This window comes from Phyllostomus hastatus, unplaced genomic scaffold, assembly GCF_019186645.2.
Source record: "Phyllostomus hastatus isolate PE091 unplaced genomic scaffold, TTU_PhHast_1.1 phas_scaffold_78, whole genome shotgun sequence".
NCBI lineage: Eukaryota > Metazoa > Chordata > Mammalia > Chiroptera > Phyllostomidae > Phyllostomus > Phyllostomus hastatus.
In genome coordinates this window covers 107,429,975-107,445,042 of record NW_025334041.1, presented here as the reverse complement: position 1 = coordinate 107,445,042, position 15,068 = coordinate 107,429,975, and the positions used below count along the sequence as shown (strand labels likewise).

Here is a 15,068-nt window from a genome sequence, read left to right as displayed (position 1 = left end):
TAAGTAGGAAAAGTTATGGCTTCTTAACAACTTAATATTTCCAACTACTTTACTATAGATTAATTTACAGGTAAACAAGCACATCAGCTAAAAAATAATAATTTCTAGTATTTTTTTCACATCTTATCAATATTTCATTGTTATTATACATAGTACTAGTTGTTGGCTTTAGGTTTTCACATGTGAAAGAAACATCCATCTATTCTTTTAAATTTTTAAAGTCAGTAATGAACACTGAATTTTATCAAATGGTCTTTTGAGCTACTTTATTTTCTGAATAGGTATTATGTTTCCAGTTCAGAATTGAAAAAGTATAAAAAGGCCCCTGGCTGGTGTGGCTCAGTGGACTGAGTGCCAGCCTGCAAATCAAAGGGTAATGGGTTTGATTCCCAGTCAGGGCACATGCCTGCATATCAGGCCAGGTCCCCATTAGGGAGTATGTGAGGGGCAACTACATATTGATGTTTCTCTCCCTCTTTCTACCTCCCTTCCCCTCTCTCTAAAAATAAATAAAGAAAATCTTTTTTAAAGAAAAAGTATAAAAAGGTATACAGTAAAAATTGTATCTAGTGTTGATCATTCTTCCAGAAATATTTTAATACTGTACACACATAAACTTATAAACATTTTTCTTCAAAATGACAGCACATTATACACAGTGTTCTGCACCTCAATTTTTATTTATATTTTGGACAACACCCCACATTAGTATCTTAAGCACTCCTTCAATTTTTTAGCAGTTGCACAATATTCCATTTTATGGACACTCCATAATTTATTTAACCAATCCCCCAGTAAGGGACATTAAAATTGGTTCCAATTTCCTACTATTACAAACAAGCTACAATGAAGAATATCCTTCCCCAAACGTGAAAATATCTGCATCTAAATTCTAACAGGTGGAACTGTTTAGTCTAACAGTAAGTGCACTGATAACTTTGACAAACCAAAGGCCTTTTCAGTTTGTTCTTTTGCTTTTTAGCTTACCAAAAAAGTAATGCTGTTATGAAAAATTGTTTTATCTTAATGCCCCTAGATGTCGCTATAACTCACCAAATAAATCTTATTTCAAAAAAAATTATGAATCAAGTAGCCCTTCCATAAAATTATAGCTTTTATGTATATATTTTTTTAACTAAAGGGGAAAAAATCTACACCCTTTACACACATCTCATATTCAAATAATCATACCCAGTTTCTGAAGTTTGTCCCATATCCTATGAACCAACTCTGTCCTCTCGGAGAACTTCAGTTCGGGTAAGAGAGAGCCGCAGCTACGCAGCAGAAGCAAGGCATGGTTACCGCCTGGGCAACCTGTGAAAAGAAGATTAATGGGTAACACTTAACATAGTACAATATCACATTGTAAATACCAAATTTTAAACTGGAATCTGTAAATATTCAAAAATCTCTTGATTCCTTGAAGATATTATTTAGAGACTACCTGTAACTGGGGAAATTCTATCCTAATCCACAAGTATAATTTACAATGTTACAAAAAGTTCTAAGTTTTAAAAAATTAGTCTGATTTCTTAAGGCAGCTAAAGTTATGAATGTATATAATTTGCAAGACTACAGACTACAAAAATACACAGAACCTAACTTATAAGCAGTACTTACTGCAATTCAGTGGCTATTTCTCACTATCTCATGAAATTACACAAAGTAGTATGATTAATAGCCATGAATATCAATTTTAGGCCTATAAAAAAATTACAAAATATAAGCTTCCTTTACCCTTAGCCAAGTCCTTCATTGAAATGTCCCTGAAAGCTGACTTTAAAACAAAAACAAAAATAAACCACTGACTATATGATTCCATTTCATAAAGTATCCAGAATAAACACATCTATATGAATAGTAGGTACACTAGTGGTTGCCTAGGGTGGGAAGGGATGGGAGGGTTTGGGGCTGATGGGAATATGGAGGTTTCTTTTCGGGGTGAAAGAAATGTTCTGAAATGGATTGTGGTAATAGTGGGACAGCTATGAATAAACCAAACAGAGAAAATGAAAAGCATTATTTTAATGCACATTAACTATAACTGACACTTGTCCGGTATCCCTCATCAGACTTCACAATGCGGACTCAGCTCCCCAGTGTGACTGAATGAGCCACATGTGAGTGTGGCTCACACTCACATCAGTGTGAGTCACACTGATTTTTATTTGATTTTGAAATAAACATGAGATAAAATGTCTTACTCAAACCTTTACCCTGATGAGTTGGAAAGATTACAATCATAACATTAAATCATGATCACTAGCCATAACAAAACTGAAAGTACCAAAGAGCCTGCCCCAAACAAGTACTTAGTAAAAGTTCAAACTGTTGACCAGAGAAGTCTGAGATACCTGAGTGACAGGCGTTGTCAAAGACTTTCTGTAGGAGAGTCCTTGGGATGCGGCCAGTTCTGCGGACGGAATTATCCAGCCTCATCAGAGCCCAATCAAACTGACTGGCATTCCTTCTTGGGGAAGAAGTGGACTCCTCTGCAAGATAATTCTTTTTCTCAGCAGCAATGGCATACAGCCTGGCCTGGCTCAGTGGCCCTCTATAAAATGAAACACAATTAATAATAAACCACATGAACTACTATCTGTATAAGTCATCTTTTTGAGCAATATTTATACAAACCTTTTTTATTAGTTACTAAATACAAACATTTATAGTGTACCAGCATTTTGCTCAGGGAAGTATAAACTGGTAGGAAAGAAAATTTGGACTGCTGCTTTAAATAAAATTACAGGCACACATACCAACTGTATGCAAAGTAAATCTCTTGACTAATTATTCAACAGTGCACTGATAACTTTTCACATGGAATCATTTCAAACTCAGACAATAATATGGTGTGTTTTAAGTGTTTTTTAAAAATCTCCCTTAACCAAAAGCAGTTTAATAAGAGAAAAATGAAGCAGTTTATGCTACAGTGCTCTTCTTACCTCTACAAATGAGGAAGGGGATCTAAAATATAACTAAATTTCTGATAACTACCTTCAAATGTTTTCAAGGTTAAGTTTATCAAAAGAAGACCAATGTCCAAATTAAAATTATGCAGTTTTTTAAAAGGATCATTCAGGACAAAAGAATTCCCATGTGTCTAGTGATACTGTTACATCTCTCAATTTAAACCTGCTTTCCATCTGTCAAAATGGTAACTGTATACTTTTCTCATTTTTTAACTACTGCAGCATCAAAAATAAAACTAGATTTCTGGTTTAACATTTAACATTGGGAAATCAAAAGGGAAAAATGTTCATCATAAATTAGGAAATGTCAGACTAGTACATGTGTGTTTATTAAGAATAAACAGCCTTTAAACCACTCAATATCTTGAAAGTACAGGTCTAACATGATGCCAAATGCTCTGAAACATGAAATCAGAGGTAGTCCATTCTGTAGAAATATAAGCTGTACCTGATTTGCAAATATCAAACTTAAAAATAATCCTATGTGTGAAGAAAACCATCATAAATCTTTGAATTGAATTTAAACTCTTCTTCTGCACTTGAACATCGTTAACATAAAATTTCTAATTCACATATTTATATATTTATTCCAAAATATTTTTACTTTCCAACAGCAGTCAGTAAATGTGAAAAATAATGTACACTTAAGTACATATGAACTAAGTATAATATAAAGATACTCTACTTATTAATCTAAGAATGCCTTCGGCATTATAAACACAAGTGTTCTGGCATGTGTACATTTTTTACCACAGTCAATTACCAAAATAAATATTTATACAGTAATAATTTTAATAATAAAACTATTCAATTTCTACCTTATGTCATTACTCTGGAAAGCCAATCACAAATTAAATGATTAAGTATGTGATGTTACATTAAAGAAAAGCTACACCAGTAGTTTCACCACAAGGTTACACAAAACACAGAGACAGTAACTGATACAGACTGGAAATGCTATCACTGTGGTCTGGGGCACATCGCAACTACTCTGGCCATCAATGATTCCACTCACGTAAATAATTAGAATGAAATGAAAATAAAGTGGAAAAACTCAGGACACTAAAACAATGTCACATTTAGTTGATTAAAGTCTGTTAAATGAGCAAAATTAATTAGATACTAGATTATTACCTACAAACCACAAAAGATATATTCCTGCATATATTTATTCCTTATTTTTCAAAGTTTTTCTCTGCCCATTTATCTGCCTACTAACTAGGTCAGCTGTTACTAACCTATGCCTTTGTTAGTCAAGCAAACACAAAATGACATTATTTTAAATCACCCAGAATAACGTGTCAAGTTCAAGTGAGTACACAGTAGCAACAAAAGCTGATTAATAAACAGATTTCAAAATTGTAATGAAGTATATTTGCCAGAGTTTTTTATACAGTGCAAATCTGATAAACTGTGAGAGTAAAAAATGTATAAAATAAAAATAAAACTTTGCTAAAGTGAGGTTTTAACATGTTACCATCAAACACAAAACAAAATTCAGGCAGAAGACAGAGATGTTACTAAATCAGTATAGCATTCTGAACATTTGAACACTAATTCTTCTCATAAATCTTTAATGCAGCCATTAAACATAAGTGTGTAAAGATTAGCATGGCTTTCATTACTTTAGCTGAAATATGAACCTGCTATAAAATAAACTGGGGTAGAAGGATTACATATTTTAAAGCAAATGACTCCTCAGTCTTCAAAAGGATTCTCCAGCGCTTCCCCAGTGGCAGTGCTTTCTACATTTATTATTGGGCCCAGAAATTATTTTTAAATTCACTGAACACATTCCGAAGCAAACAAGAACTTCGTAGCCTGGAGAAACAGATAAGTTGTGATAGAAAAAAACAAGTCCAGGGGTTACAGCAGGTCCATGTAGGTGGCACCTACCCACTGGCTGCTACAAGCTAGAATGCACTGCCTTCAAAGGCCAATGACCAAAATTGATGCAACTCCATCTTAAATGGCTCAGGAGTTCCCTCCTATGACTCCGGCACACACCACTAATATGCAGATGACCCATAAATTTTCTCTGGCAAAATACGGCATTAAAAAGGTATTTTTCTCATTCTTTTTAAATTGATGGTGGTGATTTTTATTTTGACTAGTACAAAAAAATAATAATTTCATAGTTGAGTGTATTTCAAAAAGGTGTAAGAACCAGATTATTATAAGCAGGCCTCCAATGTCAAAAGGCTCTGCCTTTTAAAAACGAATGCTTTGCTTTTCAAGGCATGTTTAGGTTTACAAAAAAATTGTCCAGAAAGGAGGATTTCCCCTACACCCTCTTCCTCCTACACCCAGTTTCCTCTATTAGCATCTGATATTAATGACATGTTTGTTACAAATGACCAACATTGATACATTATTAACTAAGGTCTACAGTTTACAATAGGGTTCGTGTGTGTGTGTGTGTGTGTGTGTGTGTGTGTGTGTACACATCTATGGGTTTTGACAAATATATGAGATGCATTACAGTACCACACAAAACAGTTCCCCTGTCCTAGAAATGCCCTGTGCTTCACCTACTCATCCCTTATCCCCTCCACCTGAACCCCTGGCAAAAACTTTTTACTTGTCTCTATAGTTTTGCTGTTTCCAGAATGTTACAGTTGGCCTATGCAGTATGTAGCCTTTTTTCAGACTGGGGCTTCTTTCACTTAGCATGCAATTAAGTTACCTCCACATCTGTTTGTGGCTCCCTAGCTCATTTCTTTATTAGTGCTGAGTAATATTCTACTGTATGGAAATACCACAATTTGTTTATCTGTTCACCCATTGAAGAACATATTAATTGGTCCCAATTCTGAGCAATTATGAATAAAGCTACTAGAAACATGTGTTCAGGTTTTTGTATGGATATAAATTACCAGCTCTTTTGAATAAATATCTGGGCTGGATCACAATGTAAGTTTAGATTTATTTTGCTTTATGAGAAACTGCTGAACTGTCTTCTAAATGACTGTACCATTCTGTACTCCCAGGAGGAATGAATGACAGATCCCTACTGTCCCAAATCCCCAGTATTTCATGCCACAGATGTTTTGGATTTTAGCCATTCTAACAGGTATGTAGTAGTTATTTAATTGTTGTTTTAATATTGCAATTCCCTAACAACATGTGATGTTGAGCTTTTCATATGCTTATTTACCTTCTGTATGTCCCACTGTTGAGTTTTAAGAGTTTTTTGTATGTTTTAGATAGTCTCAGTGTTTATTTTTTCAAGTGAACTTTTTATTGAAGTGTTATTCATTCCTTTTTAACTTGGAATCTCCACCAAACTAATCACACCTGTTCTTAAAACTCTCCCTTCCCTATTCTCATCCTCACTGCTGCTGAGTCAATTCAGCATCACTTCTGAGCTATCAGAGTTTCAAGAAGGATGCAAATATGATAGGATAGGCATTTCATTATACCTCCAGGTAACAGAAAATTATGATTATAATCCTACTTCAACAGACAGAAAAACTGAAGCACTTTGCCCAAAGTCACAGTAAAAGCTAGTTAATGACAGGATGACAGGGGCCAAAATTTGTACTCAGGTAGTCTCATTCTGAAATGAGTTCAACACAGTGGAAGGGCATTGAAGAAACTAATCTGGCTGCAGAAGGGTTTCACGTTGGAAAGGGTCAACATTAAGCTTAGACAGGGAAGGTGAGTCTAGATAATGGAAAGCCTCCAATGGCTGATAAGCGATTTAGGTTACATGATGTGCTTATAAAGCTGCTCTCTCAGCTTATTTTGTAGTTCCATTCTGTAGGTCATGGGGATCTCAAACATCACTTAGGTTCTCACCAATCCCTTAACTATTCCACTCGCATTTTCTTTAGCCTGTTGATATGGCTGATTACATCAACTGGTTTTCAAGTGTTGAGCCAGCTTTGCACACATGGAATAGACCCAACTTGGCCATTGTATGTAATTCTTTTCATATATTTTACATATACACTGATTTCATTTGAGTTCTAATATGTTAAAAATTCAAAAAGATAATGACTCCTCCTAAAAGTGGTTGGTACTCCTTTCATATTGCTCTGTTGCTACCCACTCGACCACCACTACATTGTTCTCTGGAGCTCAAAATCTTAGGATAATTATTTCATTGCTCAATCCCTCTCACCCTGCATACCCCATGTGCCAAATCCTTCCAAGCAAGGTAGAACAGTCGGTGGAGAACTGGGGGGGCAGCAAGAATGAAGAGAGGCCATTCAGGAAGCTGCTGCAGTGCAGCCCAGGTGAGAGACCGATGGAAGCTTAGACCCCAGTGGGCCCTGCAGACAGGGGAGAAACACGTCTCACCAAAGCCATGGCCTGATTTAACCACAAGTTCCAGGCCACAAATCACACCACACGATTTGCTAATTCTCACCTCCACGTGGTAATGAAAATTTCACATAGAAGTGCTTACTTAATCCTGTGTATATATCTTATCCTATTATGTATGATTTCCATAAACACTTGCTAAGCAGAATCTTACAGCAGGCTCTGTGGCCTGGTGGAAATACTTGAGCTTTAATACTGTCTGCTTAGCCCTGCAGCCCAGTCTGAGTTCGAGCTCTGCCATTCAAAAAATGTGTGACTTTGGCCAAGTTACTGCAACTTTCTCTAAGCTTGTATCATCTGAGAAATAACAATATCTGCCTCACAAGAGTATCACAAAGATGGCTGAGACAGGCAGTGTTTCCCAAATATCACATTGCTGCTAGGGAAGACCATTTTAGATTGCACACAGACAAAGATCTTCCACCGTGGTAGTTCCATTTATTTTAGTATTTTAAAATAACTATCCAGCAAGCTCTTTATTTTACTAGCATTCTCCCTTAAGACAAAAATTAAGTTATAAAAATGTCAGTCTAACCCTAAAACCAATGTCAAGAAAAATATTAAATATAAATAATAATAGTTTAGGTAGTTCTCAGATTTGGCAAAAAAAAATCTGAAGGCACTACCATAAATGCCCAAAGTTTGGGCAACAGTGGGAAAGAGTATATAAAGAACCTGGCAAAGTAAGTGTAACAAACATTTACTAAATATTTACTAGAGCATTTTCTTTCTTTTAAAATGTATTAGCAGAAAGCATAAGATTTATTTTAAAGGTCTATATAAATCTAAGCCATACTATTTAACAACTACGTGGCTCTGGGAAAGGTATTTGGTCTAAGCATTAGTTCCTTCCTCTGAAGAAAAATACTGACTTGTAAGGATCACATTAAAAATCAAGTATCTATATTTGATTCCCAACAAAACAGCGCTCAGTAAAGCTCTTACTTTAGAAGGTACTCAAAACACACCTGTTGATCGGCCTTTTCCCTAATCTTTTTTAGAGCTGTCACAATCAACTTTCTCCCTGAACTATTCTGCAAGACATCTTGCTCAGTTTAGCTGTCCCGCAAACACAGCTTTAGACTTTATGGTAAATCACAGAATTTCAGCCTAAAAAAGGTGTGCAGCCTTTCCACACTTTGATAAGTTTCCTGGCTTGAAATACCAATGCGTTCCTTCCCCCCATCCAGATGTCCCATGCACCTCAGCCCCCTCCAGTTCATAGGGATGTCTCAGGTACGGCAGGAAGTGGCGAAGAGTCCGTTAACCAGGCTGGGGCCTGTAATGTGACGTGGATACTCTTCTAAGTCCACAAAGTGAAAGTGGATGAAGTAGGATAGGTTACTCCAAAGATCCCTTCCAGAGATCACATTCTGCAATCTTATCATGTGCTTCTTTACCTGTGACAGTCTTTAATTCCTAAATGTATCATGTATCATGTACTGTCTTTTTTTAAAATGCTTTTGTACTTAAACACATCCAGCACCTAAACTACAACATACTCAAAACACTTCCGAGCTGGGAATCACAGTAGTTGGACCCCAACTGGAGACACTGGATAAATCAGTTCACACTTCCATGTCTCCATTTCCCACTGTTTAATACCAACTCACAAAACGTGTGACATAGTCATACAAATGTATGTTGAAAATGGTAAAGATCTAACCTAAAGGTACTGTTGTTTATACTAATCTCCAACTTTGCTCTTCCTAATTCTGCTAACATCCTTACCAGTCTCTTGTTCTCTGTCTCTCACGAAGGAAGGAAGGATCTTTCCTCAGTTCTGCACCCACTAGCTGAGGCCCTGTTAGCCCTGACCTGCAGTATCAACATTGTTCCTTGTTGGTCTGCCCATCTCCAGCCTCTCTCGCTCCATCAGTCACTGCAAACTTTGCCAACACTTATCTCTCTCAAAACCCTCCGAAGGCTTCCAACCACCAAATGACCAACTTTCTCATCAATCTTGTAGCTTCAAGGAATCAAATGGCCTTTGCAATTATCAACTTCCACCACATAGTTTCTTCATGCTCTTCTCTTCCCCTGTGACACTGTCTAGTTATTACCATTCATTCTCTCAAACTCAAGTGATTCCCTACCACGAACAAATGTGACTGCTCTTCTGAAATATCAGTCAATTGCTCTTCTCTCTGAAATGCCACAGTGAATTCGCCTCCTATGGTTAGCACACAGGTAACAGTTGCACTGTGCCTATCACAGCCCTCTGTGATAAACGCACAAGGAGCAGAGGCTGAACCACAAACCCAAAGGATCCGGACATACTCTTAATAGTTGTTGAGATCTTTTTTGATGAGAGGTAAACAAGGGAAAGTTTTCTCTCCTTCCAACATTAGAAGAATTTACATAATCCTGTCATGGGCAATATGTGGTCTTCACCTTTGAGCCAACCATTAATCTGATTTGACTTCCAGAGTGATTTATCTCAAAGTTAATCTTTTCCTCTGAAACACACAAATATTATTCTAAAAACTCTCACAAGAAATATATAAGCAGCTTCTGACCCAGAAGTGTGAGAAGAAAAAAAGTGTGAGAAAACAGAAGTGTTGCTCCTCACCCTGGCTGGGGGGCTCAGTTGGTTGGAACATCTTCCCATACACCAAAAAGTTGCAGGTTCAATCCCCACTCAGGGCACATACCTAGGTTGTGAGTTCAATTCCCAGTGGGGGCGCACACAAGTGGGTGCAACTGATCGATGTTGCTCTCTTCCCCCTCCCCCTTTCTCTCTCACTAAAAATCAATAAACATCCTCAGATGAAAATAAAAAAAAAAAAAAAGTTGCTCCTCTACCTCCCCAAAAAGGATAGGGTAAGAGCTGATTTTTAAGAAAACATTTGTTTAAAAAAACAGAAAAAGTGCTGAGATAGGAAAATAAAGAGTAAGGCTAAAGAATATAAAAATATATACTTTTTGATGCTCCAATTTTGAAAAAAGATTAATAAATTCTAATTTCCCTTAATATTGTAATATTCATCTCTCCTTCTCAGACAGGGCATTCCTGGAAATAAAGATCAGGGTGAATGTGTGGGAATCAGCCACACTACAAGAATGGTTTAAGTACCCCTTCAAACTTCTTTGCATCTCACAATATTCCTTCCCCAGGGTCTAGGATTTTCATTGATATAGTCAACTCAAGGCAAAAAGAGTAAGACAAAGTTTCTGCCTTCAAGGAACTTCCATCCAGGTCTAGCGTGCTGGTGGGTTCACGTGTAACCATGTTAATAGATGCTTTAGTGACTCAGGCTGTGGAAGAAAGCACAAGACAGGAGCAGTCAAACGAGAGAAGCAGTCAAGACAGATTTCACTGGAGTAGCGGGAAGGGGAGACAAACTGCAAAAGTGAACATTGCATTCAAAGGCAAGCAGATACACAGCATGGGCCATCAGAGCCTTGCTAGTCTACCCGCCAGGAGCATCTTACCATCTGGGGGCTGGTTAGAAATGCAGAATCTCAGTGCCCTGCCTAGACCTACATAATCAGACATACATTTTTTAATAAGATCCCGGGGAATTCTAATGCTCATTACAGTTTCAGAAGCTCTGCTGACTTCAAGACAGTAATTTGGTAGGACTAGAATATACTGGGTTGACCAACAAGTTCATTTGGCTTTTTTCCGTAAGATGGCTCTAGTAGCACTTAGTTGTCTTTAACTTCATTTGAAACAATTTTGTTGGATTGCATTGTGACATCTGTCATATTGGCATGTATTTTTTTTAAAAAATGACCAATATTGGTGAATTTTTGTGTGGCTATTTTAATGCAGAAGATGGAAGAAAATATGCAACATTTTCGGTATATTATGCTTTATTATCTCCAGAAAGGTAAAAATAAAACCGAAACACAAAAAAAGATTTGTGCAGTGTATGGAGAAGGTGCTGGGGATGACTGAACATGCGAAAACTAGTGTGCAAAGATTTGTGCTGGAGATTTCTCGCTGGAGGACACTCTACAGTCAGGTAAACCACTGAAACTGACAGTGATCAAGATGTTAATTGAGAACAATCAATGTTATACCACACAGGAGACAGCTGACATACTCAAAATATCCTAATCAATAAAGTTACTGGTGAAAATGAAAAATGTGTCTTTTATTTTACAGAAAAAAACTGAACAGACTTTTGGGCCAGTCCAATAGAATAGCATGGAAAAAACTCTTAAGAAGTGAGGCTCCAGAGGCATCTCCAGATCATGAAGCACCTTCTCCGGGACCTAACGGAAGCCACCAGTGTCTGCCTGTAAGGAAACGACATGATCAAATTATCAGGGAGACCAGGGACTAACGTGGGAGCTGCAGGAAAAAGGACTTCATTCCAGATGAAGAAAACATAACAGGATTTAATCAGTTGTATGATCAACATATGGGGGAAAATGTCAATGATACATGAATGAGAAATCTCGAAGATACAGAAACAGCAATGACCACAAAGAAGGGAACACATGAGCAACAGTTTGGGGAGGAAAGGCGAGTCCAACGTGAGATGCGATGGGTCTGAAGTACCCGTAGCTCAACTAGAACATGTCTAACAGACTGTCTGTGTACAGGAGGAGAAATAATGCCATCATCAGAGAGGTAGGTAGGAACTGACGCCCTAAAAATGGAAGGATTAAAAGAATAAAAAAAGTGACTAAGGACAAAATTCCCCACATCAGCGTTCAAGAGATTAACAGAGGAAAAAGGAAGCAGCAAAATGAGTGAGAAAAATCCTAAGGAGAAGAAAATCAAGACTAGTGTCACTGATGCCAAGAAAAGGGTCTCATGAAGGGGAAATGGGAGACCGAGTAACACGCCAGAGGTCAAGGCCTTGAATGTGGACCATCTCACACATACATAAGTGATTAAAAGAAGTTATATACATATTGATGATAGACTTAAGGGTGATTTTTAGTTCACTGCTTTCCCCCTACATTTGGCAACTGTTCCTCAAGGCACATGAGTTTTCTAATTTAAAAATGTATAATAAAAAATTAATAAACAAGACAACGATGGCTTTTGCGGTGGTGACTGCAACAGGTAGAAGAGTGAATACGAAGCAAGTAATGAAGGATGGGAGTACAGATAGGGAAGAGAGATTGGGAAGCATCGTGAGTAAGTCCAGATTCCCAGGAAAGGTCTGTCTTTCAGGTGGGAAAGGTCTAGGCGTCCTTAGAGGCTGAGGGATAGAAGATTGCACAGAGAAAGTTTTCAGTGCCCAGGAGAAAAAGGGAACAAACACTTCTTTACTTGCTATGGGCTGAGCACCACAGGGGTGAACAAGTTCAAGTTCTGCTCTCATGCAACTCATTCTCTACTAAGAAAACAGAAAAGATAAGTATCAGACAAATCAGACATGCCTTGACAAAACTAAAATAAGGTAGTTTTTTAGAATGAGTGTTGAGGTGAGGCTTGCCTGAAGAAAGAGCATATTCCCTGGCCAGTGTGGCTCAGTGGGCTGAAGCGTCATCCCATAAACCAAAAGGTCACGGGTTTGATTCCTGGTCAGGGTACATGCCCAGGTTTCGGGTCCTGGCACCCCCCAGTTTGGGTGCATACTAGAGGCAATCTGTCAGTGTTTCTTTCTCACATTGATGTTTCTTTCCCTCCCTTCCCCTCTCTGTAAAATCAATAAGCATGTCCTTGGGTGGGTGGGTGAGGAAAGAAGGGAGGGAGGGAGGAAGGGAGGGGAGGAAGGGAGGGGAGGAAGGGAGGAAGGAAAGAGGGCATTTCAGTCCTAAAAGACAAGAAATCAACTTTACAAAGAAGCAGGCCTGTTACCTTTAGTTTACAGATAACGAAACTGAAGATCAAAGATTTCGCAGCAAGTTAAAGGAACCTGGGTCTGATGAACACCCAGACCTTTTAGAATACCCTTTCTACTAGACTGGGTTTCCCTCACATGCGACAGAAAAAATGAAGGACAACAATAAGAGTAAATGGCATGCCTTTCTTTGTCAAAAGAAACTCTGAAAGCCACAGATGTAAATCTTCAAAAGCAGAGGCATGAAGGTTAACTATTGAGGTCTAATGAGGAAATCTAGGGGCAGACTCCAGGTTACAAGTAGGCCACATTCCAAAATGTGTAACTAACTTGTTAAGAAGTCATAAAACATTTCCTCCATATAATTTTACATAAAGAGTAGGTTTCCAGGATGGTCCACAAAGATTCATGTAATCACAGTTATTATTATAGTAACTAATAAAGCACTTATCAGGTACCAGGTCCCATGTTAGTGCTTGACATAAAATTCTACCACTATTACTACTCCCACCTTATAACTAAAGAAGAGGCCTGGAGATGTTAAGTAACTTGTCCAATGGCATTATGCAAATAAAAAGAGAGGTCAGCAGTCCAGCCCTGGCCTATCCCACCTCCTTAGCTCTTAAACCTTATGCTGTCTCCCAAAATACCTTTACTTTAAATACCCGTCGTTCCAAAATCAGCCTTTCCCCAAACCTAAAACCTCAGTGCCCATCTTCCCTTCTCAGCTGGTCAGAATACTATTCAAGCTTCCTGCTCCTCACTCCACGCCCAAAAAGTCTATTATCATATCTATCTCCTGATAAACCTCAGTCCATGAGGGCATTTACTCACACATGTGACCCTCACTGAGAATTTAACTTGCCCCTGCACCCCCCAGGCCCCCCAAGTAGTGCCTTGCATGTATTCATTTATTCATTCATTGCCACTTACTGAGCCTACTGTGACCATTCCCAACCCAGATCACACCGTCATGAATACTAAAAGGAAACTCCAAGAAAAGTCAGGCAAAAGCCCAAACGGATCATTACTAAACGCCTATTTCTAAGCTATCCCTAGCTCACCCCAAATTCCCAACCAATTCACCCCCCCCACCATAAAAAATAAGTAACACTCGAAAACTGAGTCCCCGCTGGTTACTACTGATCACCAATAATGCTTGCACATGAGACAGATCACAAACTGGTCAACACTAAACACAGGAATAGCAACCGACCCTCGCAACGGCCCTTCGAAGCCCCTTTCAGCTGCAAGGGCTAAAGGTAGCCCGAGGACAGGGCCAAAGCCGGAAACAAGCCTTGCCCGCGGCCATGACCTTTTAAAGCCACCAACCCAATCACCCGAAAATCCCTGGTGGGGAGCAAGTTCTGAGGCCCCGGGATGCTTAGCCCTGGAGCGGAGAAATAGGCACGTAGAGAACACAGGAGACACCCGTCCCCAGCCAGCGTCAACGACCCGGGAGACGTCTGAGCTGCAGGTGTGCAGAGGCACTCACCCGGCCGCAGGCGCGGCGCGAGCTGCGGGCTGACAGACGGCGGCATGCGGCCGGCCCGGGCCGCCAGCGAGTAGGCGCATGGACAGCGGGAGGCGCGGTGCCACACCGGCACGGAGAAGCCAGCGTGCGGGTCTCAGAAGGGCTGCCATAGCTCGGCTGTCCCCAGTAGGTTGCACGTTCCGCCAGAAGGACAGGGGGAGCACGTGACCTCAGGGTCGCCCGGCGCGGGAGAGACCAAAAGCCTAGCGTGCCAGACGTAAGGGGAGGCAAGTGTCGCTTTAGCTTAGAAGATGTCAACACCTACGTCCCCGAGGAGATACGAGCCCCGTGCCAAATTTGAATGACAAATGTGGCTTGATATGTTATTTAATGGAGTTTCTCTCTCGGTCTTCTGTTTATCATCTTAGCTTGTGCAGACGCTCCACCCCTACGCTATTCGGTTGGTAGAGTCGGAAGAGGTCGACTCCTCCCAGGTTAGCGCAGGGGCTTGCCGGGGGGCCAACTGAACCAATGCTCGAGAAC

At 39.3% G+C, this 15,068-nt stretch overlaps 1 protein-coding gene across 1 annotated transcript in view; it reads right to left on the bottom strand.

Moving 5' to 3' along the window:
* The window catches only part of LRPPRC (leucine rich pentatricopeptide repeat containing), a 102,661-nt gene extending 87,911 nt beyond the window's left edge, over nucleotides 1–14,750 (bottom strand). Inside the window, exons 1-3 of the mRNA XM_045827802.1 lie at nucleotides 14,547–14,750; nucleotides 2,355–2,554; nucleotides 1,192–1,314 (exon numbers count right to left, since the gene is read on the bottom strand). Of these exons, the coding sequence (XP_045683758.1) occupies nucleotides 1,192–1,314; nucleotides 2,355–2,554; nucleotides 14,547–14,695 (472 nt within the window). The 5' untranslated portion in view covers nucleotides 14,696–14,750. The remainder of the gene's footprint in view (nucleotides 1–1,191; nucleotides 1,315–2,354; nucleotides 2,555–14,546) is intronic.
* Between the last annotated feature and the right edge of the window lie 318 nt (nucleotides 14,751–15,068).